The sequence below is a fragment of the Eschrichtius robustus genome, chromosome 3, assembly GCF_028021215.1.
Source record: "Eschrichtius robustus isolate mEscRob2 chromosome 3, mEscRob2.pri, whole genome shotgun sequence".
Classification (NCBI taxonomy): domain Eukaryota; kingdom Metazoa; phylum Chordata; class Mammalia; order Artiodactyla; family Eschrichtiidae; genus Eschrichtius; species Eschrichtius robustus.
In genome coordinates this window covers 75,651,131-75,677,745 of record NC_090826.1, presented here as the reverse complement: position 1 = coordinate 75,677,745, position 26,615 = coordinate 75,651,131, and the positions used below count along the sequence as shown (strand labels likewise).

The following is a 26,615-nucleotide window of genomic DNA, read 5'->3' as shown; positions in this document are numbered from 1 at the left end:
ACTCCACAAATATAGTCAATTGGTCTTTGACAAAGAACATGGGCAATTCAATGGATAGTCTTTTCAACAAATGGTACTAGAACAGCTGGATATCCACAAGCAAAATAATGGATTTAGACAAATACTATACATCTTTAACAAAAATTAACTCAAAATGGGGCTTCCCTGGTGGCGCAGTGGTTGAGAGTCTGCCTGCCAATGCAGGGGACACGGGTTCGAGCCCTGGTCTGGGAAGATCCCACATGCTGCGGAGCAACTAGGCCTGTGAGCCACAACTACTGAGCCTGCGCGTCTGGAGCCTGTGCTCCGCAACAAGAGAGGCCGCGACAGTGAGAGGCCCGCGCATCGCGATGAAGAGTGGCCCCCGCTTGCCTCAACTAGAGAAAGCCCTCGCACAGAAACGAAGACCCAACACAGCCAAAAATAAATAATAAATAAATAATAAATAAATTTAAAAAAAAATTAACTCAAAATGAATCATAGACCTAAATGTAAAATGCATAACTGTGAAACTCCTCCTAGGAGATAACAGAGGAGAAAATTTCAATGACTTTGGATTTGGCAATGAGTTTTTAGATACAACAAAACAAAAGCATTATCCATGAATGAAAAATCTGATAGGTTGGACTTCATTAAAATTAAAAAAAACTTCTGCTCCATGATATGTTCAGAGAATGAAGACATGCCATTACTGGGAGAAAATATTTGCAAAACACATATCTGTTAAAGGACTTGTATCCAAAATGTAGAAAGAACTCTTAAAAGTCAACGATAAGAGAAACAATCCAATTAAAAAGTGGGCAAAAGATTTGAAGACACCATGCCAAATAAGACGTACAGGTGGCAAAGAAGCATATTAAGATATTCACATCATATGTCATTAGAGAATTGCAAACTAAAACAACAATGACATTCCATTACACACCTGTTGGAATGGCTAAAATCCAAAATACTGACAATACCAAATGCTAGCAAAGATGTGGAGCAACAGGAGTTCTCATTCATTGTTGGTGGAAAGCAACTTTGGAACACAGTTTGGCAGTTTCTTATAAAGCTAAACATACTCTTACCATGTGATTCAGCAGTCATGCTCCTTGGTGTTTACTGAAATGAGTGTAAATCTTATGTCTACACAAAATCTGCACATGAATGTTTATAGCAGCTTTATTCATAGTTGCTAAAAATTGGAAGCAATAATGTCCTTCAAAAGTTAAATGGATAAACAAACTGTGGTACATCCATACAGTGGACTGTTATTCAGCAATAAAGAGAAATGAGCTATTAGGCCACAAAAAGACATAGAGTAACCTTTAAATACATCCCGCTAAATGAAAAAAAAGCCAATCTGAAAAATCTAAATACCATATGATTCCAACTATATGACATTCTGGAAAAGGCAAAACTATAGAGACAGTAAAGAACAGTGCTTGCCAGGGATTGGGGGAAGGGGACAAGGGATGAATCAGTGGAGGACAGGTGAATTTTAGGGCAGTGAAACTATTTTGTATGATACTGTAAAAGTGGATACATGATATTATACATTTCTCAAAACTCAGAACTGTACAACACAGAGTGAACCCTAGGGTAAACTATGGACTTTAGTTAGTAATAAAGTGTCAATATTGGTTCATCAATTGCAACAAATCTACCATACCAATGTAAGATGTTAATAGTAGGGGAAACTGGGCAGGGGTAGTATATAGGAACTCTCTGTACTTTCTGTTCAATTTTTCTGTAAACCTAAAACTTCTTTAAGAAATAAAGTCTGTTAACTAAAACAAAATATTCTAGTAAAGTCAAGCATAATTCTGTAATATGGTAGTGTATCTATCTTGTGTCTGTGTCCAACCTACTAGGAAGCACTGAAACACTGATATATGCTTAGGAACCACAAGATAAGATTACCAACTGTCACTATATCATCTAACATTATTTTAAAAGTTTTAGCTACTGTAGTGGGATATGATGCACAAATCATCATATAAGGAAATGAACGCATTGTTATTTAGAGAAAATATAAACAAACCCAAAAACAATTCTATTTTTTCAACTACTGATAGAGAATAATATAACAGCAATACATATAATAAACAGTTTTTAAAAATCAGTTTCCCTACATACAAGTAATTAGCAGAAAATATAATGGGAAAAAGATCCCACTCAAGATAGAAACAGGACATAATAATTAAGAATAACCTTAGTGAGAATTAGATGGGACACTTATGAAGAAAATTTTGAAAATTTACTGAGACCTAGAAACTGACTTAAGCAGAAAGGCAATTTATCATCTAAACAGAAGACTGATTATTTTTTAGATTAATGAATTAGATATAGTCCAATCCCATTCAAAATTCTCATTACCCGTTATAAATTAGGTGTGGGATTTAATTATTCTAAGTATAGCTTATAAGAATGAGCAGGTGAAATAGCTTAATATTTTAAGAAGAGGAAGACTACTGCTACTAGATATTAAAAGAAATAATAAAGACAGAATAATCAATTCCTGCGACATTGATCCATCTAGATTTACAGACATGGGACAAAAAAAGGTAGCTTTTCAATAAGCAAGAATATAAAAGAATTTAATATTGATAGGGACAACATTACACATCAGTAGGGAAGATAAGAATTAAAAATGATGCTAGGATAATTGCATCACCCTTTCTAATCAGTTCAACAAACGTTTGTTGAGTGCCTACTATATATTAAGGACTGTGCTGGATTCTAAGGGGCTTATTGTCAAGCCATGAAGAGTTTACAGTTAGTAGAGGTATAGGTAACATGGTAAAAAATCATTTCAACATATTAGGATAAATGCTAAAATAGAGATTAATTTACAGTCCTAAATGAGCACAAAGGAGATACACTTAGCCCAAGCTGGGTTTCCCAGAAAACTTGATTTAGGAAATGACACTTGGTCTGAATAATGGATAAATTAGTAACCAGGTAAACAGGTGAATGGAACAGTATGAGGAAAGACATGGAGGCATGAAACAGCCTGATATTTTCAGGGGACTTTAATCAGTTGCATTCACTAGAGCATAAAGTAAAAGGTAGGAAGTGTTGCTATTTGGTTAAAAGAGTTTGTTTTGATTCTCACCTCACACAGTACATCAAAACAATGGGTTAAATAAAGTATTTTAAAACCATAAGTAACAAAAGAGTAGGTGAAAATTTTTAATGGGAATAGATGTTTTAAACTTAAATATGGTAGAAAAAGCCATAAAAGACTGGACAGGTTTACTACATACAAATTTTAAACTTCTCCCATTCTGATTTTTTTAAAAACACTAAAAGATTTAAGGAGCTAGATTAAATGTTAAGTGGGTTAAGTGGTTATTTTGGGTCATTTTTACTTTTATGTATTTCCAGGTGTTCTACAGTGAGCTTATTTAGGGGTTAAAAGTCACCTTTAACATTATGTTTTTAAAATAAAATGACAAACCACAAACTGGGCAGATGTTTGCAGTAAAATAGGGCAGAAAAAAGTTAATGTCTGCAACACATAAAGAACTCTACAAATTTTTTTTAAATGACCCCCAAAATACATGGACAAAGGACATGATCAAGCAACATGTAGAATATTACAGATAGCTGATAAACAAATGACAAAAAGAATATTCAACCTCACTGGTAGTCAAGCGTATGTACATTTTAAGATACCAGATTGTCCATCAAATTAATGAAGAATTTAAAAAATAATATTCTGTGCTAGCATGAATTCAATGAAATAGATTCTAATTTTATACATTGTTTGTGGAATATTCATTATTGCAGCCTTTCTGGAAATTGACTTCACTTTATGACCAAATAACGCTACATTTCAGACTCTATTCCAGGGGTGGAAATGCGAATGCATACAAAGACTACTGTACAAAGATGTTTCTCTCAGTGTGTTTATAATAGGGTAAAACTACATTCTGAAGAGAATCCATGAATTTTAAAATATTATACATAATATTTAATAAGCCATAATTGAAAAACATTAGTGACCTCTTAATACCTTTAATGGCTGTGCTATTGAGGAGGAACAACATATGTGATGCTTACATACCAACCTTATAATTCTATTATTCATATACTTATCTCAACTATTCGGCAGTGTCATCTGATGGTACAGACTTTAACATTCACTTATAGTCTAATATGCATATAATAAATGCTATAAAGCAAAATTTTACTGTAAAGAAGACTTATAAACAATATAAATGTCTAGCATTAAGAAAATGATTAAATTATGGTACTGCAGAATGTTAGATGGAATATAATATTATGTAGCCATTGAACAATTTTGTTATGAAATATTTACAGTAACATGGTAAAATATTTATATTTCAAAAAGAATCTTAAACATAAAACAGATATAGTTAGGGGCTTCCCTGGTGGCACAGTGGTTAGGAGTCTGCCTGCCAATGCAGGGGATGTGGGTTCAAGCGCTGGTCCAGGAGGATTCCACATGCTGCGGAGCAAATGGGCCCGTACACTGCAGCTACTGAGCCTGTGCTCTAGAACCCGCGAGCCACGACTGCTGAGGCCCGTGCACCTGGAGCCTGTGCGCTTGGAGCCCGTGCTCTGCAACAAGAGAAGCCACCACAATGAGAAGCCTGCGCACCACAACGAAGAGTGGCCCTTGCTCATCACAACTAGAGAAAAGCCTGCGCGCAGCAACAAAGACCCAACGCAGCCAAAAATAAAATAAATAAAATAAAATTAATTAATTAAAAGAAAACAGATATAGTTATTTATAAGTATGCTCCCACAAAAGAACTGGACGGAAATATGCAAGTATATTTACAGTGTCATCTCTGTATGGTAGGATTATGGATTATTTACTTAATCTGGGGTTTTTTGTACTTTCAATACTTTTCAAATATTTTAAAATGAACATTAATGTAACAACTTAGAAAAACAGTTTAAGATAACCAACCATACCATATTTTTTCCCCATTAATACATTTTTTTAAACGTGAGGTGTTCACAAAATTGTGATGGAGTACAAACTCATAGAGTTTTAACTATCTTGTTATATTCTGAATCTTTAAAAAAACACCTTCTTTATACTGTCTTTCCAGAAAGACCAAAAAATTCAAACAGATTCTTTAGATGGCTGGGCAAATAGCATTAAATTGTAGTTTCTAAATAAGTGTTAATCTATCTAGAGTAATTCTAGACAGTTAAATGGGTTCACACACTAAGATCCTTTAGGTTTAGCAATTTTATGTTTAAGCCATAAGCTAATTATTCAGTGTTTGTTTACTTATAATTACACTATTCAGTATTACAGGGGAAAAGATCTCCGTAAAGGTCCCACATACATTTTATTGCACCTTAGTGATTATCCCATGTAAACATTGTTACATTTATTCATATGAAACAGAGGAATTGTTCAACTGGACTCACTACTATGATAAAGTATGACATTAAGCAAACTCAAGCATATTTTTATTTCATTGGAAACCATATATTTGCTTCTTTAAAAATGCTGTTTTGTTTGTCATATGTTTTTCAGGAATATTAAGTGGATCTATAATTGTCCTACCCATTAAATAAGATAACTCTGAAAGCCCTTAGCGCTATATTTCATAATTGTTAGGTGCTTGATAAATGCTAATTGAATGAATGAGTGAACTAGGGAATGAAAGAATGAAAGGCACCGTCCTTTCTTTCCTTTCCTTTTCTTTTCTTTTGAATCCAAACAAAGCTTAATATTAGTAACAAAAAAAAGATGAATCAACAACTAAAGATTTAATTTTGTTTATACAGAGTAAAGTAATACATTGATAAATGTATTATGTGTTATATTACATATGATATAATTATATGCATATGTTAATTGAAATATAGAGTACATTTTAATTCTCACCTCCTAAATTTTGTTTTAATATAGGGACCACGAGGACTGCAAGGTGATGCTGGACCTCCTGGAGAAATGGGTGCTGAGGTAATTTTTCTTGGGGCTCTTTCTTGTTAGTTCATCAATGCTCAATACTTTTTGTAAGACTCCTCTTAAGGTAAAGTTGATATCTTAGGTATATATATTTTGAAGAATAATTTTATAGTGTTTTGTTTCCTATTCAGGAAATAAAACCTAAAATTCTATTAAAACCAGGGATGACTGTTGTATGAACCTAATTTTATGCATATAAAATTCCCTTAACAGTTCATTTAAATGACAGAACAAAAAGTGAATAAAACTTTCCCTTCACTGATTTAGAGTTAACTTTGATAACCCTTCACTCCATTATAGAAGAATATTGAAAAGTGACTCTTATTCAAGATATATTTTAGAATAATAAACCATACTTGTTATAATTATAAAATCCAATTACTTCATTTCTTTTGTTTGTTAACTTTAGCCCTAAAAAATTAGGCATAAATTCTCTCCTCCCTTGGCTTCTGTGAAACTGCTCCCTCTTGATTCTGCTTTTTACCTTCTGATTAGCCTCAGTCTTGATGGGAAGCTGTCCTTCCTCTTGCTCAGCTTACAATCATATTATCACATAGACTTTAATTACCAATATTATTCTGATAGCTCTCAGCTTGATAGCTCTAACTCATGCCTCTCTCCTTGGGGCTCCAGTTATTGATTTCCCGTTGTCTTTTATGTATGCACCTAGGTATCCCACAAACATCTCAAATTCAAAATATCTAAACCAAACCCATCGCTTTCCCACTGTTATTCCTTTTTTTATTCTCATCTCACTGAAAGATATCCCTTACGCCCAGTAACCCCAAACTGACAGTCATCCCAGACTGCTCTTCCTCCTTCACCCCGTTCAATCAGCTATCTTTTCCCTTTGAATAAGCTCCCACTAGTGTCTCACCTCCATCCTTTCCTTTACGTCCCCATTGCCAGTGCTCCAGTCCTCTGCTCTAATTCCATGTCTCCTCCAACTGCCATTATTCCTTAGCTACTTGTGGCCAGTTTACCTTTGTCATATCATTCTTGTCCTTGAAATTTTTCAGTGGCTCTCATAGCCTTTAATAAAATGCCAATTTCTTAACATGATAATGTTCTGCATTGTCTAATGTCTGCAGACCTGTTCAGCCACATTCCAATAGAACTTTTCTCCTCCTCTAATTCCACGATTATGCCATGCTTTCTTGCTGTGTACTATGTATCCACTGGGAGCCCAAGCGTGGCTGAGATATGGTCCCTGACTCCTTTAGCAGTTTATAATCTATTCCAGAAGATAATCATGTAAAAGATCATTATATTTCCATCTGTTAGACCCAATGATGGAGACATTCACAGGGCATTATAAGAGTACAGCAATGGGTATGTAACCTTACCTGGATAAGGGGAAAAAGAAGACTTGTCTGTGTTGAGGCGGGGGGAGGGTAATGAGTTTTAAGGAATGAGTATGAGTTAGCCGTATCAAAAGAGGGAATAAGGATATGGGGATTCCAGAAAAAGCGGTAGTATGAGTCGGAACATGCAAACATGAGGCAGTATGGATTCTTTGATGCTTAAAGTCAAAACAAGGAGTGATGATAGATGAAATTACAGAGAAATGGTTGGATCAAACAAAAAATCTTATATACTCTGTTAAGAAGCTTGAACTTTTCATCTTATGGGCTACAGTAAGTCATTGTGAGGTAGACATAGGGCAATGATAAAGTCAGATTTGTTTTTTTGGAAGATCATTTTAGCAGCCTCAAGGAAGATTTATTTGAGAAGACAAGAGTGCAGACATATATACCTTCTAAAAGGCTGTTGCATTCAACTAGTTAAGAAACAATGGAGGTCCGAACTAAAGTAGTCAGCATAAATAAGAAGGGGATGTATTTGAGAAATGTTTGTTACATAAATTCTGGAGAACCTGCATATTTGTGGGATATGGAAAGTAAAGGGGAAAGAGAAGTCAAAAATTATTTCCAGATTTCAACAGGATGGATGGCAATATCCTTTCCTGAGACAAGAAAAGAAGAATGTTAGTCATAATCTGCTACTCTGCCCAAGGTAAATGGTTAACAGGTAGCAGACCTTGGCTTTGAATCCGCATCTGATTCAAAAGCCAGTGCTGAAAACCTATACCATGCCACATCCATCCTCTGAGTCTAAAAAAAGCAGAGGAAAGTCATACCTCATAACTTGAATTTTTTTTTTTTTAACAGGGTAGGAGACAAGAATCTGTCGTGATAAGGAGTAGGGGTTGAGCATATTTTCTATTGAGGAAAATATGCTGGTTTAGAATAGTGGTTGAGGATAATGGAAGAGGGAAATGACTAAAGACATGTAAAAGCAGATATACCTTATTAAAAGTAAAACTGAAGTAGGAGACTTTGAATTTGCATTATATTAATAATAATGATGTTAATAATAGGTAACAACTTCAGAGAACTTTCTATGTTCCTAGCAGTATTTATGTACTTTACCATATTAATGAATTCTCACAATACCCCATGAGGTAATGCAATTATCCTCATTCTACAGATGAGGAAACTAAGACATGAAATGGTTAAGCAACTTGTTCAAGAGCAATAGCTGGTAGTAGTGGTAGAGCCCACATTTAAATTTAGGCCGTCTCTTTCTGCAACCCATTCTCTTAGTCACTATGCCTCTCAATATGTAATGAAGCGACTTTGCACAAGAGTGTAATTTTTCCATTGATGTTCAACTGGGAATAGAAATGGACAAGGCAATTTAAAGCGCTAATCCAAGATTGGCATAAGAAAAGAGGTACCACAGAGATCAGAAGATCAACTATTGGATTTAGCCTAAGAATGAAAGAAGCCAAGAGGAGCTGACAGATTGGGTGAAACTGAGGAATAGACGAGGTCTAGGAGATTAAAAGCAATCTTGATGTGGAAGAAGTCCTGAGAGAGTTGGAATTCTCTCTTGAGAGAGAATTTTAACTTTAGGTGAGGATATTAAATTCTATAATTTCTGAGGCAGAGCAGAAACTCAGGCAGTCTCACTTCATAGTCCTTCCTCTTAAGTACTGTAATACACTGCCTCTTGTAACAGTAAAGTCACAAAGGTAACCAACAGAAAATTTTAAATAATATAACTATTTAAAAATTGGTGAAATGATGGTAAAATGGAGGCAGTTTTAAGGGAACTAAACTTTTAGCAAGGTAATACATCAAGAATTAGAGGTAGATTTCTTGGTTATAGAAATAACCATTAGGAGAACTAAAAACAAATTGTTTTATAAAGTAGTTGCCTCTGAGGAATGGGGCTGGGGCTTTTCATTATAAGTCCATCTGTACTATTGTGCCTGTATAACTTTTATTTTGAAAAAAGCAAAGCAAGTCTGGATTGTGGAAGCTGAGTCAAAATGGAAAATTGAACTTCTAATCTAAAATACTGTAACAACATAAGAGATATTTTAATCTCTAATAATTATTTGGAAGGTTATCACCCGTGGATCAGAACTATTAAGGAATCCCTGGAAGGCAGAGAGCAAACAGGAAACTTCTGGTCAAGATAGTATCATAGGTTAATGGCTTTAAACTACCCCTCTACTCTGAAAACATGGGGATTATAGAATGCATATGTATGTATTTATAATTGTGTGTGTATAAGTACACATACATACATACACACACATAGAGTAAGAGAAGAGAGAGAGTGAGGAAGTAGAGAAGGGAGAGGCAGGCATAGTATTCTCAAAAACAAGATAAATGTCTCCAAGAGAAAAAAAAAAAACAAAAAAACAATACAACAGCAATTATAGGAGCTCGTAGCTTATAAATAGCCAGAGGTTGCAAGAGGTTATATGTTTTCAAGATAAAAGCTTCAACCAAAATCTTCCCAACTGGACCCAACCATGAAAGGGGCGTGGGAAAAAATGCCGTATATATGTATATATATAATTCATAGCTTCTTTGTGTGATATATTTTACAAAACCAATAAAGAAAATGGAATTTTTTTCAATAAGTGTATTCCAAGAGGGATGAACATAAATAGATGGGAAGAATAAAAAGTGAAAAACACAGAGAATAGTAAGGGTATGAGGGTAGAAAATTAGAAGAGGAAATGGGAAGTAGTTTGTCTTGACCAAAGATTAAAGGACGAGAGGAAGGATTAGAAGAAACTGGTCTAAGCAGTCCTGATTTCTGGTGATGTTGTTTTAGCATTTGAACTGTTAAACGGTCCCAGAAATTATCTGGTCTTACGCCATGAAGTTTATAAAAGAGCAGCAAAAATCCTTTCCTGGACATAGATATCCCATCCTTGGGCTGAAAATTACTTCCATCTTCTTATGAGGTTGTTATTGCCTTTATGTTGGTGAAGGAATGTGTACAAACAATGTGTCGAATCATTCTATTCTAGGGACCTTCAGGTATTGAGGGAGAATCTGGTCTGCAAGGAGAGCCAGGTGCAAAGGTAACCTTCCTAAATAGTAAAGGAGAAGGTCTCTAAACTTTCACCATTGACTCCCCGATGTTTGCAGTATTTTGGCAAACAGCCACCATCTTGCAAGCAGATAAAGGACAGCAGATAAAAATGGAAAGTGTTCTCAAATGAGTCAGAAAAAAATATTACTCAGAAAAAAATTATTTGTCTCTATGCAGATAAGTATGTGTGTGTATATCTATACACACACATATATATACGGCTATATATGGGAGGGAATACAAATGAAAAAGCAAAGTATTATAAATAAATTAATCTGAAGAAAAGGAAAAAATAGTGTTTTGGAACCCCTGTCTTCATACCCTCCATAACTATTAGACATGCAGTTTTAGTAGAAAAGAGTTTAATCTTTCCCTTTGTTTCTTCAGGGAGATGTTGGACCTGCAGGCAGTGTTGGAGTGGCTGGGGAGCCAGGGTTACGGGTACGTGCCTACTAGAAACCATTTTAATGCACTGGCCCTCCTATTTTAAAGACTCAAAACTCAGCCTAAAGACTTCAAAGATTGTATAGTAAACTTTTCTGGTGCATTATAGAAAATGTTTGTCTTCATTTCATAATTTCCAAAGCTGCATGCTAAACTCTGTTCACATTGTAATTTAGTAGCATTGAGAGTCCTAACCACACACATCCTTTTTCTCAGAATCAGATGTACTCAGCAGAATCCTTGCCAAATGTGTGGAGTCACTGTGATTGTCACTAATGTTAGCATGAAGAAGAAATTCACAAATACTAGTGATCAACTCTCATGCTATTTCCGGACCTAACAAGACCGACAGGCGTTGAAATCTAATTTGTGTTTAGAAAATCAACAACAAAAAACTAGGGTCATGCAAAGTTAACAAGATTCAAAGAAATAACTGTAGATAATTGTGATGAGATAGCTTACAGAAGTTATTCTAATATAGACAGTGGTTAATTTAAGCTGTGGTAAGTTTTTTTCCAAAATAACAGGGACCAAGATAATTTTAAGAGACATTTGTTTACTAAAAGGTAAAGTTGGGAGATGTATTTTGCATTCGATTTCTTTCTTGTTCATTTTCCCTTTTTTTTTCAGGGGGGTGGGAAGTATGAGGTCAGGGTAACGAAAGTGTCAGCAGTTGGAGCAATGAGCAACTGTGAAGACGCACTGATTAATTTACTTTTAAATAGTTCAGGTGGCAAGAGAGCCAGTACTTCTTTAATAGCTTCATAAATTGTGGCTCTACATTTCTACAAGTTCTGTGTCTAGAAGACAACTTCCAAATATACCAGGGCCTTGATAGTTGCCTCTTCTCTGTGAGGGAGAAAGTACAGACCCTAAAAATCTGGTACACTGATCTTAACTGAATTAAGTTTTATTAATCCATGTAAATTAAGAAAAGCAAGATACTATAATTTTATGAAATTCAGTATTTACAGTCTTTGAACTAAGAAACATAGGTATAGCTGTCTAAATATCCAAAGCTACCAAATGAATACATATTACCTTTAATTATCTAAAAGTTATTAATATTCTGAGACCATCTTGTGTTTGAATTTACAGTGCTATGACTCTTTAAATCATCTTCAGGGTTATTCCAGGCAAATTAAATCATGTTCATTATACTTTCAAATACTCCTTATAAATAAAGTAGAAGTAGGAATAAATGTATATAAACCTGCTACTTCTATAGATACCAGGGGCAAAAAATAAATTTAGATAAATGATTTAGCGAAATAATAAATCTTATGTTTCTGCTACCAAATAGGGTGAACCAGGAGCTGCTGGAGAAGAAGGTCTCCAGGGTAAAGATGGAGTAAAGGTAAATTATACTTTTAACATTATGATTAAGGTAGATGTTTTTGAGAAATCTTTCAAATATTACACATAATTTTTTATGTGCCAACAAAAATCTCTTTTGCATGGCATAATTATTTTACTACTTTCCCTTTCTCAAAAATTTTTACTGGGTTACAGGGGGACCCAGGAAGAAGAGGACTTCCTGGAGAGGATGGAGAAAAAGGAGAGACAGGCTTACCAGGGACCACAGGGCCCCTGGGTGGACCAGGTCTAATGGGTCCTCCGGTGAGTACTGCTGGGTTCAATACTCAGTGAACTCAGTCCTCTACACACACACACATACACACACACACACTCACACACACACAAGTGTGAGCCATACACACACATTCTTGACCCTTTTATATGTCCATTTGGTATTTGAAGGTTGGAACTATGGCTCGAGTGAAGAACAAACCAGGGACTGATTATCAGACTTCCTAACATCCAAGGAAAAAAGATACTTTTCCCATGTGTCACACATGCTATTGAACTTCTTCATTTTTTTCTCACTTTAGTGCGATGTAATTGACATGTATTATATAAGTTATATAAGTTTACAGTGCATGACTTGTTGATTTGTTATGCATAAATATTGCTAAATGATTACCATAATAAGTTTAGTTAGCACATGTATCACCTCAGATAGTTTCCTTTTTGTGTGTGTGGTGAGAATTTTTAAGAGTTACTGTCTTAGCATCTTTCAAGTACACAATACAGTGTTGTTAACTATAGTCACCATGCTGTACATTAGATCTCCAGAACTTATTCATCTTATAACTGGAAATTTGTACCCTTTGACCACCTTCACTTATTTTCCCCATCTCTTCACCCCTGGCAACACCAAACAACTCTGTTTCTATGAGTTCTTATGAGTATTTTTAGATAATACATATTCATGAGATCATACAGTATTTGTCTTTCTCTGACTTATTTCACAAGCATAATGCTTTCAAGGTCTATCCATGTTGTTTCAAATGGCAGAATTTCCTTCTTTTTATTACTGAATAATATTACATTGTATACATAGAGAACATATATATGTGTGTGTATACGATCACATTTTTTCAAATATTAGTTGACCTTATATGCATGGGTTTATTTCTGGGCTCTTGACTCTGTTCTTTTGGTCTATATGTCTGTTGTAATGCTGATACCATACTGTTTTGGTTAATATAGTTTTGTATTGATATAGTCTGAAATTAGGAAGTGTGACGCCTCCAGCCTTGTTCTTCTTTCTCAAGATTGTTTTACCTATTCGGTGTCTTTTATGGTTCCATGAAAATTTTAGAATTCCTTTTTTCTATTTTGATAAAAAAAAAGTGCCTGGAATCTTGATAGGGATTATACTGAATCTGTAGATGGGTTTGGATAGTACGGACATTTTAACAATATGTGAAAATGAGATATTTTTCCATTTATTTGTATTTTCTTCAGTTTCTTTCATCAGTGTCTTCTGGTTTTCAGTGTATAGATATTTTACCTCCTGGGTTATATGTATTCTAAGTATTTTATTGTTTTTGATGCTATTGTAAATGGGATTATTTTCTTTATTTCTTTTTCAGATAATTTGTTGTTAGTGTGTGGAAATATGACTGGGTTTTTGTAGGTTGATTTTGTATCCTGCAACTTTATTGAAATCATTTATTAATGCTAACAGTTTTGTGGTACAGTCTTCAGAGTTTTCTGTATATTAAGATGTCACCTGCAAATAGACATGGTTTTACTTCTGTTTTACTTCTTCCTTTCTAACTTGGATGCCTTTTATTTCTCTTTCTTGCCCAATTGCTCAAGCTTGGACTTCCAGTCACACTTGCCATGTTCCTGATCTTGGAGGAAAAGCTTTTTTTGAGTATGATGTTAGCTGTGGGTTTTTCATATATGGCTTTTATTATGTTGAGGTACATTCCTTCTGTACCCAATTTGTTGAGACTTTTTATCATGAAACGTTGTTGAATTTTTTTCCAGGCCTTTTCTGCATCTATCGAGATGATCGTATGGTTTTCTTCTTTAATTCTGGGAATGTGGTACATCACACTGACTGATTTGCAGATTTTTGAGTCATCTTTGCATACCTGGAATAAATCCCACTTGATCATGGTGTATGGTCCTTTTAATATGCTATTGAATTCAGTTTGCTAGTATTTTGCTGAGAGTTTTTGCATCTCTATTTGTCAGGGATATTGGCTGGCCTGAATTTTTTTTTTCTTGTAGTATCCTTATCTGGCTTGGCATCAGAGTAATGCTGGCCTTGTAAAATGTCTTTGGGTGTATTCCTTCTTCAAAATTTTGGGAAAATTTGAGAAAGTTTAGCATTAATTCTTCTTTAAATGTTTGATATGATTCATCAGTGAAACCATTTGGTCCTGGGCTTTTCTTTGTTGAGAGGTTTTTCACTACTGATTCAATCTCCTTATTCATTGGTCTTTTTAGATTTTCTATTTCTTCATGATTCAGTCTTAGTAGGTAGTATGTTTCTATTTCTCCATTTCTTCTAGGTTTTCAATTTGCTGGCAAATAATTGTATGTAGTAGTCTCTTATGATCCTTTTTCTTTCTGTGGTATCCTTTATGTCTCCTCTTTCATTTCTAACTTTGGGTCCTCTCTCTCAGTGAGTTTGGCTAAAGGTTTGTCAATTTTGTTTATCATTTTTTTTCTGACAGTTCAGATAACATTTTTTTCATATTGTAAGTCCATAAGCTTTATTCTTTTTTAACATCTTTATTGGAGTATAATTGCTTTACAATGGTGTGTTAGTTTCTGCCGTATAACAAAGTGAATCAGCTATACATATACATATATCCCCATATCTCCTCCCTCTTGCATCTCCCTCCCACCCTCCCTATCCCACCCCTCTAGGTGGTCACAAAGCACTGAGCTGACCTCCCTGTGCTATGTGGCTGCTTCCCACTAGAGCTAGTCTATCTATTTTACATTTGGTAGTGTATATTTGTCCATGCCACTCTCTCACTTCGTCCCAGCTTACCCTTCCCCCTCTCCATGTCCTCAAGTCCATTCTCTATGTCTGCATCTTTATTCCCGTCCTGCCCCTAGGTTCTTCAGAACCATTTTTTTTTTAGATTCCATATATATGTGTTAGCATACGGTATTTGTTTTCCTCTTTCTGACTTACTTCACTCTGTATGACAGACTCTAGGTCCATCCACCTCACTTCAAATAACTCAATTTCGTTTCTTTTTATGGCTGAGTAATATTCCATTGTATATATGTGCCACATCTTCTTTATCCATTCATCTGTCGATGGACACTTAGGCTGCTTCCATGTCCTGGCTATTGTAAATACAGCTGCAAAAATAGTTCTAAAAGGGAAGTTTATAGTGATAAATTCCACATTAGAAAAAGGGAAAGACCTCAAATAAGCAACCTAACTTTACTCTTCAAGGAAGTGGAAAAAGAAGAACAAAATAAGGCCAAAGTTAGCAAGAAGGAAGTGATAAAGATTAGAGCAGGAATAAGTGAAATAGAGGATAGGAAAACAATAGAAAAAATTAATAAGAGTTGGTTTTTAAAAATAATAAACAGTGGAAGTTGTGCACCATCATTCACACTGTAAGACCCTAACATGAAACTGCAGCCAAAAGGTCTAACAGCACTGTAGATTGTATAGGCATGTACATACATGGCCACTCTGTCTGCAAGATGCTTTAGTGGAATGTTATATCCAAAGTTAGATCTAAAGTTGGAAGCCTCTTCTCTTGCAATGTCTGCTAAAGAACGAGCATCTGCCAACAAACCTGCTACTGCCATTCCAACATGCTGATCAACATTAAAAAGTCATTTGTTAGCACCTTCTTCATAAAATTTAGAAAGGACTAATTTTTCTACCCCAAAGACAACGCCATCTTTACATCTGATTCCAATAGCTGTACTACTATTTTCCACAGGCTTCATAGCAAACGCAACTTGAAAAACTCTTCCAACAGGAGAGAATGTAGAGGCTGACAGGTCATACCCAGTGCCGATTGAGCTCATCGTGCTAAAACCACTGGGACACCTAGGGCTTCAGGGTCCGAGGAACATTTTTTAATTTCCATGTATTTGTGAGTTTTACAACTTTTCTCTCCTGTTGTTGATTTCTAGTTTCATACCATTGTGGCTGGAAAGATACTTGATATAATTTCTATCTAACTGTATTTATAGAGACTTGTATTGTGGCCTTACATATGATCTATCTACAAAAATGTTCCATGTGAACATTTTTACATTTTTTGAGAACAATGTGTATTCTGCTACTGTTGGATGGAATGTTCCTTATATGTCCATTACGTCTATTTGGCCTGTAGTGTTGTTCAAATCTTCTGTTTCTTTATTAATTTTCTGTCTGGAAGATGTAGCCATTTTAGAGAGTAGGATATTAAAGTCCCCAAACAAGATAGTATTGCTGCTTATTTCTCCTTTTATTTCTGTTAGTATTTACTTTATATATTTAGATACTCCAATGTTTGGCACATAAATATTTATAATTATTATATATTATCAATTAATTGACCCATTTATCATTATTAATGACCTTCCTTGTCTCTTGTGACTGTTTTCAACTTAAAATCTATTTTATCTGATATAAGTATAGCTATCCCTGCTTTCTTTTGGGTACCATTTCCTTGAAATATCTTCCCTCATCCCTTCCCTCTCAGTCTTTGTGTGTCCTTAAAGCTTAAGTGAGTCTCTTGTAGGCAGCATATAGCTGGGTCTCTTTTTTAAAATCCTTTCAGCCATTCTGTCTTTTGATTGGATAAGTTAATCCATTTACAATTAAAGTAATTATTGATAAGGAAGGACTTCCTATTGCCATTGTGTTCATTGTTTGCTGATTGTTTTACAGACTATTACTTCATTGCTTACCCACTTGTTGTTTTCCTTTGTGATTTTTGGACTTCGGTAGCAGTGTGCCTTGAATCCTTTATCATAATCTTGTGTATCTACTACATGTTTTTCCTTTGTGGCTCACATAAAATATATTACAATTGTACATCATAGTTTAAGCAGATAAAACTTAACTTTGATATCATACAGAAACTTTATGCGTTTACTTCTTTCTCCCGCCTCACATTTTAGGTTATTGATGTTACAGTTTAATCTTTTTGTATTATTTATCCAAAAACAAATTATTGTAGTTATGGTTATTTTTGTTGTTGTTGTTTTTGTTTTTGTGTTTGTTTTCTAAAATAATGGGTTCATTGAGATGTAATTCACATACCATAAAATTCACATGTTTAAAGTGTACAATTTAGTGGTTTATAGTACATTCACAAAGTTGTGCAATCATTATGACTGTCTAATTCCAGAACATTTTCATCATGCCAAAAACAAACCCTGTATCCACTACCAGTCATTCCCCATTCTCCTCTTCCCCTAGCCTCTGGCAACCACTAATTTACTCTCTGTCTCTGTAGATTTTCCTATTCTGGACTATGTTTAACGTTTTGAAGTGTAAAAAAGAATTCTTTCTTTTTTTTTTTTTTTTTTTTTTAACAACCCACCCCCTGCTGCTTTCCCCCCTTGGTGTCCATACATTTGTTCTCTACATCTGTGTCTCAATTTCTGCCCTGCAAGCCGGTTCACCTGTACCATTTTTCTAGGTTCCACATATATGCGTTAATATACGATATTTGTTTTTCTCTTTCTGACTTACTTCACTCTGTATGACAGTCTCTAGATCCATCCACGTCTCTACGAATGACCCAATTTCGTTCCTTTTTATGGGTGAGCAATATTCCATTATATATATATATGTACCACATCTTCTTTATGCATTCGTCTATCGATGGGCATTTAGGTTGCTTCCATAACCTGGCTATTGTAAATAGTGCTGCAGTGAACATTGAGGTGCATGTGTCTTTTTTTTTTTTTATTTAATTTTATTTATTTTTTTATACAGCAGGTTATTATTAGTCATCCATTTTATACACATCAGTGTATACATGTCAACCCCAATCTCCCAATTCATCACACCACCACCACCACCCCCGCCACTTTCTGCATGTGTCTTTTTGAATTATGGTTTTCCCAGGGTATATGTCGAGTACTGAGATTGCTGGGTCATATGGTAGTTCTATTTTTAGTTCTTTAAGGAACCTCCATACTGTTCTCCATAGTGGCTGTATCAATTTACATTCCCACCAACAGTGCAAGAGGGTTCCCTTTTCTCCACACCCTCTCCAGCATTTGTTGTTTGTAGATTTTCTGATGATGCCCATTCTAACTGGTGTGAGGTGATACCTCATTGTAGTTTTCATTTGCATTTCTCTAATAATTAGTGATGTTGAGCAGCTTTTCATGTGCTTCTTGGCCTTCTGTATGTCTTCTTTGGAGAAATGTCTATTTAGGTCTTCTGCCCACTTTTGGATTGGGTTGTTTGTTTTTTTCATATTGAGCTCCATGAGCTGTTTATATATATTGGAAATTAATCCTTTGTCTGTTGATTCGTTTGCAAATGTTTTCTCCCATTTTGAGGGTTGTCTTTTCATCTTGTTTATGGTTTCCTTTGCTGTGCAAAAGCTTTGAAGTTTCATTAGGTCCCATTTGTTTAATTTTGTTTTTATTTCCATTACTCTAGGAGGTGGATCAAAAAAGATCTTGCTGTGATTTATGTCAAAGAGTGTTCTTCCTATGTTTTCCTCTAAGAGTTTTATAGTGCCCGGTCTTACATTTAGGTCTCTAATCCATTTTGAGTTTATTTTTGTGTATGGTGATAGGGAGTGTTCTAATTTTACTCTTTTACATATAGCTGTCCAGTTTTCCCAGCACCACTTATTGAAGAGACTGTCTTTTCTCCATTGTATATCCTTGCCTCCTTTGTCATAGATTAGTTGACCATAGGTGCGTGGGTTTATCTCTGGACTTTCTATCTTGTTCCATTGATCTATATTTCTGTTTTTGTGCCAGTACCATATTGTCCTGATTACTGTAGCTCTGTAGTATAGTCTGAAGTCAGGGAGTCTGATTCCTCTAGCTCCGTTTTTTTCCCTCAAGACAGTTTTAGCTATTCGGGGTCTTTTATGTCTCCATACAAATTTTAAGATTTTTTGTTCTAGTTCCGTAAAAAATGCCATTGGTAATTTGATAGGGATTGCATTAAATCTGTAGATTGCTTTGGGTAGTATAGTCATTTTCACAATTTTGATTCTTCCAATCCAAGAACATGGTATATCTCTCCATCTGTTGGTATCATCTTTAATTTCTTTCATCAGTGTCTTATAGTTTTCTGCATACAGGTCTTTTGTCTCCCTAGGTAAGTTTATTCCTAGGTATTTTATTCTTTTTGTTGCAATGGTAAATGGAAGTGTTTCCTTAATTTCTCTTTCAGATTTTTCATCATTACAGTATAGGAATGCAAGAGATTTCTGTGCATTAATTTTGTATCCTACAACTTTACCAAATTCATTGATTAGCTCTAGTAGTATTCTGGTGGCATCTTTAGGATTCTCTATATATAGTATCATGTCATCTGCAAACAGTGACAGTTTTACTTCTTCTTTTCCAATTTGTATCCCTTTTATTTCTTTTTCTTCTCTGATTGCTGTGGCTAGGACTTCCAAAACTGTGTTGAATAATAGTGGTGAGAGTGGACATCCTTGTCTTGTTCCTGATCTTAGAGGAAATGCTTTCAGTTTTTCACCATTGAGAATGATGTTTGCTGTGAGTTTATTGTATATGGCCTTTATTATGTTGAGCTAGATTCCCTCTATACCCACTTTCTGGAGAGTTTTTATCATAAATGGGTGTTGAATTTTGTCAAAAGCTTTTTCTGCATCTATTGAGATGATCATATGGTTTTTATTCTTCAATTTGTTAATATGGTGTATCACATTGATTGATTTGTGTATAATGAAGAATCCTTGCATCCCTGGGATAAATCCCACTTGATCATGGTGTATGATCCTTTTAATGTGTTGTTGGATTCTGTTTGCTGGTATTTTGTTGAGGATTTTTGCATCTATATTCATCAGTGATATTGGTCTGTAATTTTCTTTTTTTGTAGTATCTTTGTCTGGTTTTGGTAGCAGGGTGATGGTGGCCTCATAGAATGAGTTTGGGAGTGTTCCTTCCTCTGCAAATTTTTGGAAGAGTTTGAGAAGGATGAGTGTTAGCTCTTCTCTAAACGTTTGATAGAATTCACCTGTGAAGCCATCTGGTCCTGGACTTTTGTTTGTTGGAAGATTTTTAATCACAGTTTCAATTTCATTACCTGTGATTGGTCTGTTCATATCTTCTATTTCTTCCTGGTTCAGTCTTGGAAGGTTATACCTTTCTAAGAATTTGTCCATATCTTCCAGGTTGTCCATTTTATCGTCATAGAGTTGATTGTAGTAGTCTCTTAGGATGCTTTGTATTTCCGCAGTGTCTGTTTTAACCTCTCCTTTTTCATTTCAATTTTATTGATTTGAGTCCTCTCCCTCTTTTTCTTGATGAATCTGGCTAATGGTTTATCAAGTTTGTTTATCTTCTCAAAGAACCAGCTTTTAGTTTTAGTGATCTTTGCTATTGTTTTCTTTGTTTCTATTTCATTTATTTCTGCTCTGATCTTTATGATTTCTTTCCTTCTGCTAACTTTGGGTTTTGTTTGCTCTTATTTCTCTAGTTCCTTTACATGTAAGGTTAGATTGTTTATTTGAGATTTTTCTTGTTTCTTGAGGTAGGCTTGTATAGCTATAAACTTCCCTCTTAGAACTGCTTTTGCCACATCCCAGAGGTTTTGGATCGTCGTGTTTTCATTGTCATTTGTCTCTAGGTATTTCTTGATTTCCTCTTTGATTTCTTCAGGGAGCTCTTGGTTTAGTAATATATTGTTTAGCCTCCATGTGTTTGTGTTTTTTACGTTTTTTTCCCTGTAATTGATTTCTAGTCTCATAGTGTTGTGGTCAGAAAAGATGCTTTATATGATTTCAGTTTTCTTAAATTTACTGAGGCTTCATTTGTGACCCAAGATGGATCTCTCCTGGAGAATGTTCCGTGCACACTTGAGAAGAAAGTGTAATCTGCTGTTTTTGGATGGAATGTCTTATAAATATCAATTAAATCTATCTGGTCTGTTGTGTCATTTAAAGCTTGTGTTTCCTTATTAATTTTCTGTTTGGAAGATCTGTCCATTGGTTTAAGTGAGGTGATAAAGTCCCCCACTATTATTGTGTTACTGTTGATTTCCTCTTTTATAGCTGTTAGCAGTTGCCTTATGTATTGAGGTGCTCCTAGGTTGGGTGCATATATATTTATAATTGTTATATCTTCTTCTTGGATTGATCCCTTGATCATTATGTAGTGTCCTTCCTTGTCTCTTGTAACATTTTAAAGTCTATTTTATCTGATATGAGTATTGCTACTCCAGCTTTCTTTTGATTTCCATTTGCATGGAATATCTTTTTCCATCCCCTCACTTTCAGTCTGTATGTGTCCCTAGGTCTGAAGTGGGTCTCTTGTAGACGGCATATATATGAGTCTTGTTTTTGTATCCATTCAGCGAGCCTGTGTCTTTTGGTTGGAGCATTTAATCCATTCACATTTAAGGTAATTATCGATATGTATGTTCCTATGACCATTTTCTTAATTGTTTTGGGTTTGTTTTTGTAGGTCCTTTTCTTCTCTTGTGTTTCCCAGTTAGAGAAGTTCCTTTAGCATTTGCTGTAGAGTTGGTTTGGTGGTGCTGAATTCTGTTAGCCTTTGCTTGTCTGTAAAGCTTTTGATTTCTCCATCGAATCTGAATGAGATCCTTGCTGGGTAGAGTAATCTTGGTTGTAGGTTCTTCCCTTTCATCACTTTAAGTATATCATGCCACTCCCTTCTGACTTATAGAGTTTCTGCTGAGAAATCAGCTGTTAACCTTATGGGAGTTCCCTTGTATGTTATTTGTCGTTTTTCCCTTGCTGCTTTCAATAATTTTTCTTTGTCTTTAATTTTTGCCAGTTTGATTACTGTGTGTCTCGGCATGTTTCTCCTTGGGTTTATCCTGTAAGGGATTCTCTGCGCTTCCTGGATTTGGGTGGCTATTTCCTTTCCCATGTTAGGGAAGTTTTCGACTATAATCTCTTCAAATATTTTCTCTGGTCCTTTCTCTCTCTCTTCTCCTTCTGGGACCCCTGTAATGCAAATGTTGTTGCATTTAATGTTGTCCCAAAGGTCTCTTAGGCTGTCTTCATTTCTTTTCATTCTTTTTTCTTTATTCTGTTCTGCAGCAGTGAATTCCACCATACGGTCTTCCAGGTCACTTATCCATTCTTCTGCCTCAGTTATTCTGCTTTTGATTCCTTCTAGTGTATTTTTCATTTCAGTTATTGTATTGTTCATCTCTGTTTGTTTGTTCTTTAATTCTTCTAGATCTTTGTTAAACATTTCTTGCATCTCCTCGATCTTTGCCTCCATTCTTTTTCTGAGGTCCTGGATCATCTTCACTATCATTATTCTGAATTCCTTTTCTGGAAGGTTTCCTATCTCCACTTCATTTAGTTGTTTTTCTGGGGTTTTATCTTGTTCCTTCATCTGGTACATAGTCCTCTGCCTTTTCATCTTGTCTATCTTTCTGTGAATGTGGTTTTTGTTCCACAGGCTGTAGGATTGTAGTACTTCTTGCTTCTGCTGTCTGCCCTTGGTGGATGAGGCTATCTAAGTGGCTTGTGCAAGTTTCCTGATGGGAGGGACTGATGGTGGGTAGAGCTGGGTGTTGCTCTGGTGGGCAGAGCTCAGTAAAACTTTAATCCACTTGACTGCTGATGGGTGGGGCTTGGTCCCCTCCCTGTTGGTTGTTTGGCCTGAGGCAACCCAACACTGGAGCCTACTCAGGCTCTTTGGTGGGGCTAATGGCGGACGCTGGGAGGGCTCACGCCAAGGAGTACTTCCCAGAGCTTCTGCTGCCAGTGTCCTTGTCCACACGGTGAGACAGAGCCACCCCCTGCCTCTGCACGAGACCCTCCAACACTAGCAGGTAGGTCTGGTTCAGTCTCTGTGGGGGGGTCACTGCTCCTTCCCCTGGGTCCCGATGTGCACACTACTTTGTGTGTGCCCTCCATGAATGGAGTCTCTGTTTCCCCCAGTCCTGTCGAAGTCCTGCAGTCAAATCCTGCTAGCCTTCAAAGTCTGATTCTCTAGGAATTCCTCCTCCCATTTCCAGACCGCCAGGTTCAGAAGCCTGACGTGGGGCTCAGAACCTTCACTCCAGTGGGTGGACTTCTGTGGTATAAGTGTTCTCCAGTTTGTGAGTCACCCACACAGAAGTTATGGGATTTGATTTTATTGTGATTGCGCCCCTCCTACCATCTCATTGTGGCTTCTCCTTTGTATTTGGTTGTGGGGTATCTTTTTTGGTGAGTTCCAGTGTCTTCCCGTCGATGATTGTTCAGCAGTTAGTTGTGATTCCGGTGTTCTCGCAAGAGGGAGTGAGAGCACGTCTTTCTACTCCACCATCTTGAACCAATCCCGTTATGGTTATTTTTAATAAACTTGTTTTTCAACTTTTGAACTAGAATTGTAAGTGATTTATGTACCACCATTACAATATTAGAGAATCTGGCTTGAATATATATTTACCTTTAGTGGGGAGTTTCACACATTTATATGTTTTTACAATGTTATATTGTTATATTTCAGCTTCAAAAATGCCCTTCAGCATTTTTTGTAAGGCATATTTAGTGGTGATGAACCCTTCAGATTTTGTTTGTTTGGGAAAGTCTTTATCATGCCTTTATTCCTGACGGACAGCTTTTCTTGGTATAGTGTTCTTGGTTAACAGGTTCTTTTTTTTTCTTTCCATATTTTGAAGATGTTATTCCATTCTCTCCTGGTCTGCAAAATTTCTGCTGAGAAACCTACTTATAGTATTATTTAGGCTCCTTTATGTAATGAGTCACATTTCTCTTACTGCTTTTAAAATTATCTCTTTGTTTTGACAATATAGTTACAGTCATCCCTCAGTATCCATAGGGGATTGGTTGCAGGACCCCCACAGGTACCAAAATCTGCACATGCTTAAGTCCCTTACATAAAATGGCATAATATTTGCATATAACCTACATACATTCTCCCATATACTTTAAATCACCTCTAGATTACTTATAATCTTAATACAATGTAAATGCTATGTAAATAGTTTTAAATACAGTATAAATGCTACGTAAACCAGTGTCAGTTCATGGCAAATTCATGTTTTGTTTTGGAACTTTCTGGAATTTTTTTTGTAACATTTTTGATCCACAGTTGTTTGACTCTGCAGTCATGGAACCTGTAGATACTGAGGGCTGACTATAATGTGTCTCAAAGTGACCTGTTTTGCGTTTAACCTGTTTGGGATTCTTGAGCCTCAAAAATCTGGACGTCTATTTCTCTCCCCAAGTTTGGGATGTTTTCAGCCATTATATCTTTAAGTAGTCTTTCTGCTCTTTTCTCTTTTTATTCTCCCAGTATTCACACAATATTGTTTTATTTCACACAGTCCCTTAAGTATCATAGTCTTTTCTTCATTCTTTTTCATCCTTTTTTCTTTTTCTTCCTTGGGATAATTTCAAATGACTTATCTTTGACTTCACTGATTCTTCTGCTTGGGCAAGTCTGCTGTTGAAACTCTATTGAGTTCTTCAGTTCAATCTTTATCTCTAGGATTTTTGTTTTGTTTATTCACATGGTTTGTATTTCTTTGTTGAACTTCTCGTTTTGTTCACGCACTGTTTTTCTAATTTCATTTAGTTATCTGTGTGTTCTTGAAGTTCACTGAACTTCTTTAAGAGGATTATTCTGAATTCTTTGTTAGGTAGTTCATAGATTTCCATTTCTTTGGTGCCAGTTATTGAAGCTTTATTAGTGTCTTTTGGTCTTGTCATGTTTACCTGATTCTTTATGCTCATAGTATCTTTGCATTGGTATTTACACATTTGGGTAAGTGGTCTCCTCTTCCAAACTTTTCAGGTTTGTTTTGGCAGGGAAAGACCTTCACCAGTCTGCTTTGCTTAGGGGGAACTGGACGGGTCAGCTTGTAGCGTTTGTGGGCGGACACAGCTTGCTATTGAGGTCTCCAGTTTGGTGAGGTTCCTACCCATGTTCTGAGGCAAGGGGAGAGTTGCCACTGGCTGGTCTCTGCAATTGGTTTGGCCAGCTGGCTAGGCTCCACATTGTAGTGGGACCACTAACTAGGCACCCTGGTTGGGTAGGGGTGCTGGCTGGACTTCACAGTCAGATGGGGCCATTAGCTGGGTTCTGTAGTTACCTCTGGTAGGATATGGTCTCAGGCTGTGTTCCCTGGAAGGACAGTTGGAAGGACAGCACTTGTTGGATTCTGCAGTTGGGCAGGGCCTCATGTTGTACTCTCTAACCGGATGTGGCCCTGGCAGGACTCCATGTTCAGGTGGGGCCGCCGACATGGTTTCACAGTTGAATGGAGTTGCAGGCTGTGCCCCAAGTTTGGGCAGAGTTGCAGGCTATGCTTTGTGATCAGTTTGGGTACTGGCTGTGCTCCTTTGTTGGATGAGGTCACTTGCCAGGCTGTCTGGTCAAGTGGGGCCTCCAGCTGCATCTCACAGATAATGCTTCATGGTAGGATGGGGTTACCTTGCCTGGGCGAGGTTACAGGCTGTGTTTAGTAATTGGACAAGGCCGTAGGTGAAAGTCTGCTGCTAGGTAGGGCTGTTAGCTGGGCCCCATAACTGGGAAGTATCTTAGACTGGGCTCCAAGCCTGCACAGGGTCACTGTTCAGGTTCCCTGGTCATGAGGGGCCAGAGGCTATGCTCAACAGTTGGACAGGGCTGCTGGCTTGGCTCTCTGCCTGAGCAAGGCTGTATTATATACTCCACAGCTGCCTAAGTTCTCTGGCCAGTCTTTCTGGTCGAGCAGGATGGGAGTCTATGCTTAGCTGTTGAGCAGGGTTGCAGATTTACTCCCCTGCCCAGGCAGGGCCATATGACAGGCTCAAGAGCGTGTATGACCAGTTTTCTGGGGACACAAATCATGCAGAACTGCCAACCAAGCTCCCTGGCCAGACAGAGCCACCAGCTAAGGTCTGCAGATCCCTGGCTAGGATCTCTGCTCAGGTGCTACTACAAGCAGAAATGCAGTCCACTAACATTCGAGTGCTGGTTGCTATAAGCCATGCCCCCTTTCCCCATCTCTATCTGATCCCCAGTGGTCAAGCCCCCAGGTTCCCCAAATGATCCTCATGAAGACCTGACTGGGCAACCCTGGAAGCATCCTGCAACAGTAGGGGAGCTGAATATCCACTTTGGGTTCTCTTTTTCCCACAGAGAAACTGTAGGCCAAGGGGATCACTCTGTGTGGTGCTATAACTGGGGGAAAGACAGTGCAATCCAAATGAAACCTCTCCTCTTACCCTTCTAATGTTCTTCTCAGTCTCTGTGGTTCAAGGACATGCTTCAGCCTCACCCTCAGGTTCGAAGCCATACTTCTAGGGATTTGGGCTTATCTTTTGCCTTTCTAAGGTTCATGATAGTTTTC

General features: G+C 36.6%; 1 protein-coding gene across 1 annotated transcript in view; it reads left to right on the top strand.

Annotated features, from left to right (window-relative positions):
- COL24A1 (collagen type XXIV alpha 1 chain) overlaps nt 1-26,615 on the top strand; it is a 384,282-nt gene that overhangs the window by 257,236 nt on the left and 100,431 nt on the right. The window contains exons 34-38 of the mRNA XM_068540226.1: nt 5,888-5,941; nt 10,284-10,337; nt 10,736-10,789; nt 12,096-12,149; nt 12,305-12,412. Coding sequence (XP_068396327.1) covers nt 5,888-5,941; nt 10,284-10,337; nt 10,736-10,789; nt 12,096-12,149; nt 12,305-12,412 — 324 coding nt within the window. The remainder of the gene's footprint in view (nt 1-5,887; nt 5,942-10,283; nt 10,338-10,735; nt 10,790-12,095; nt 12,150-12,304; nt 12,413-26,615) is intronic.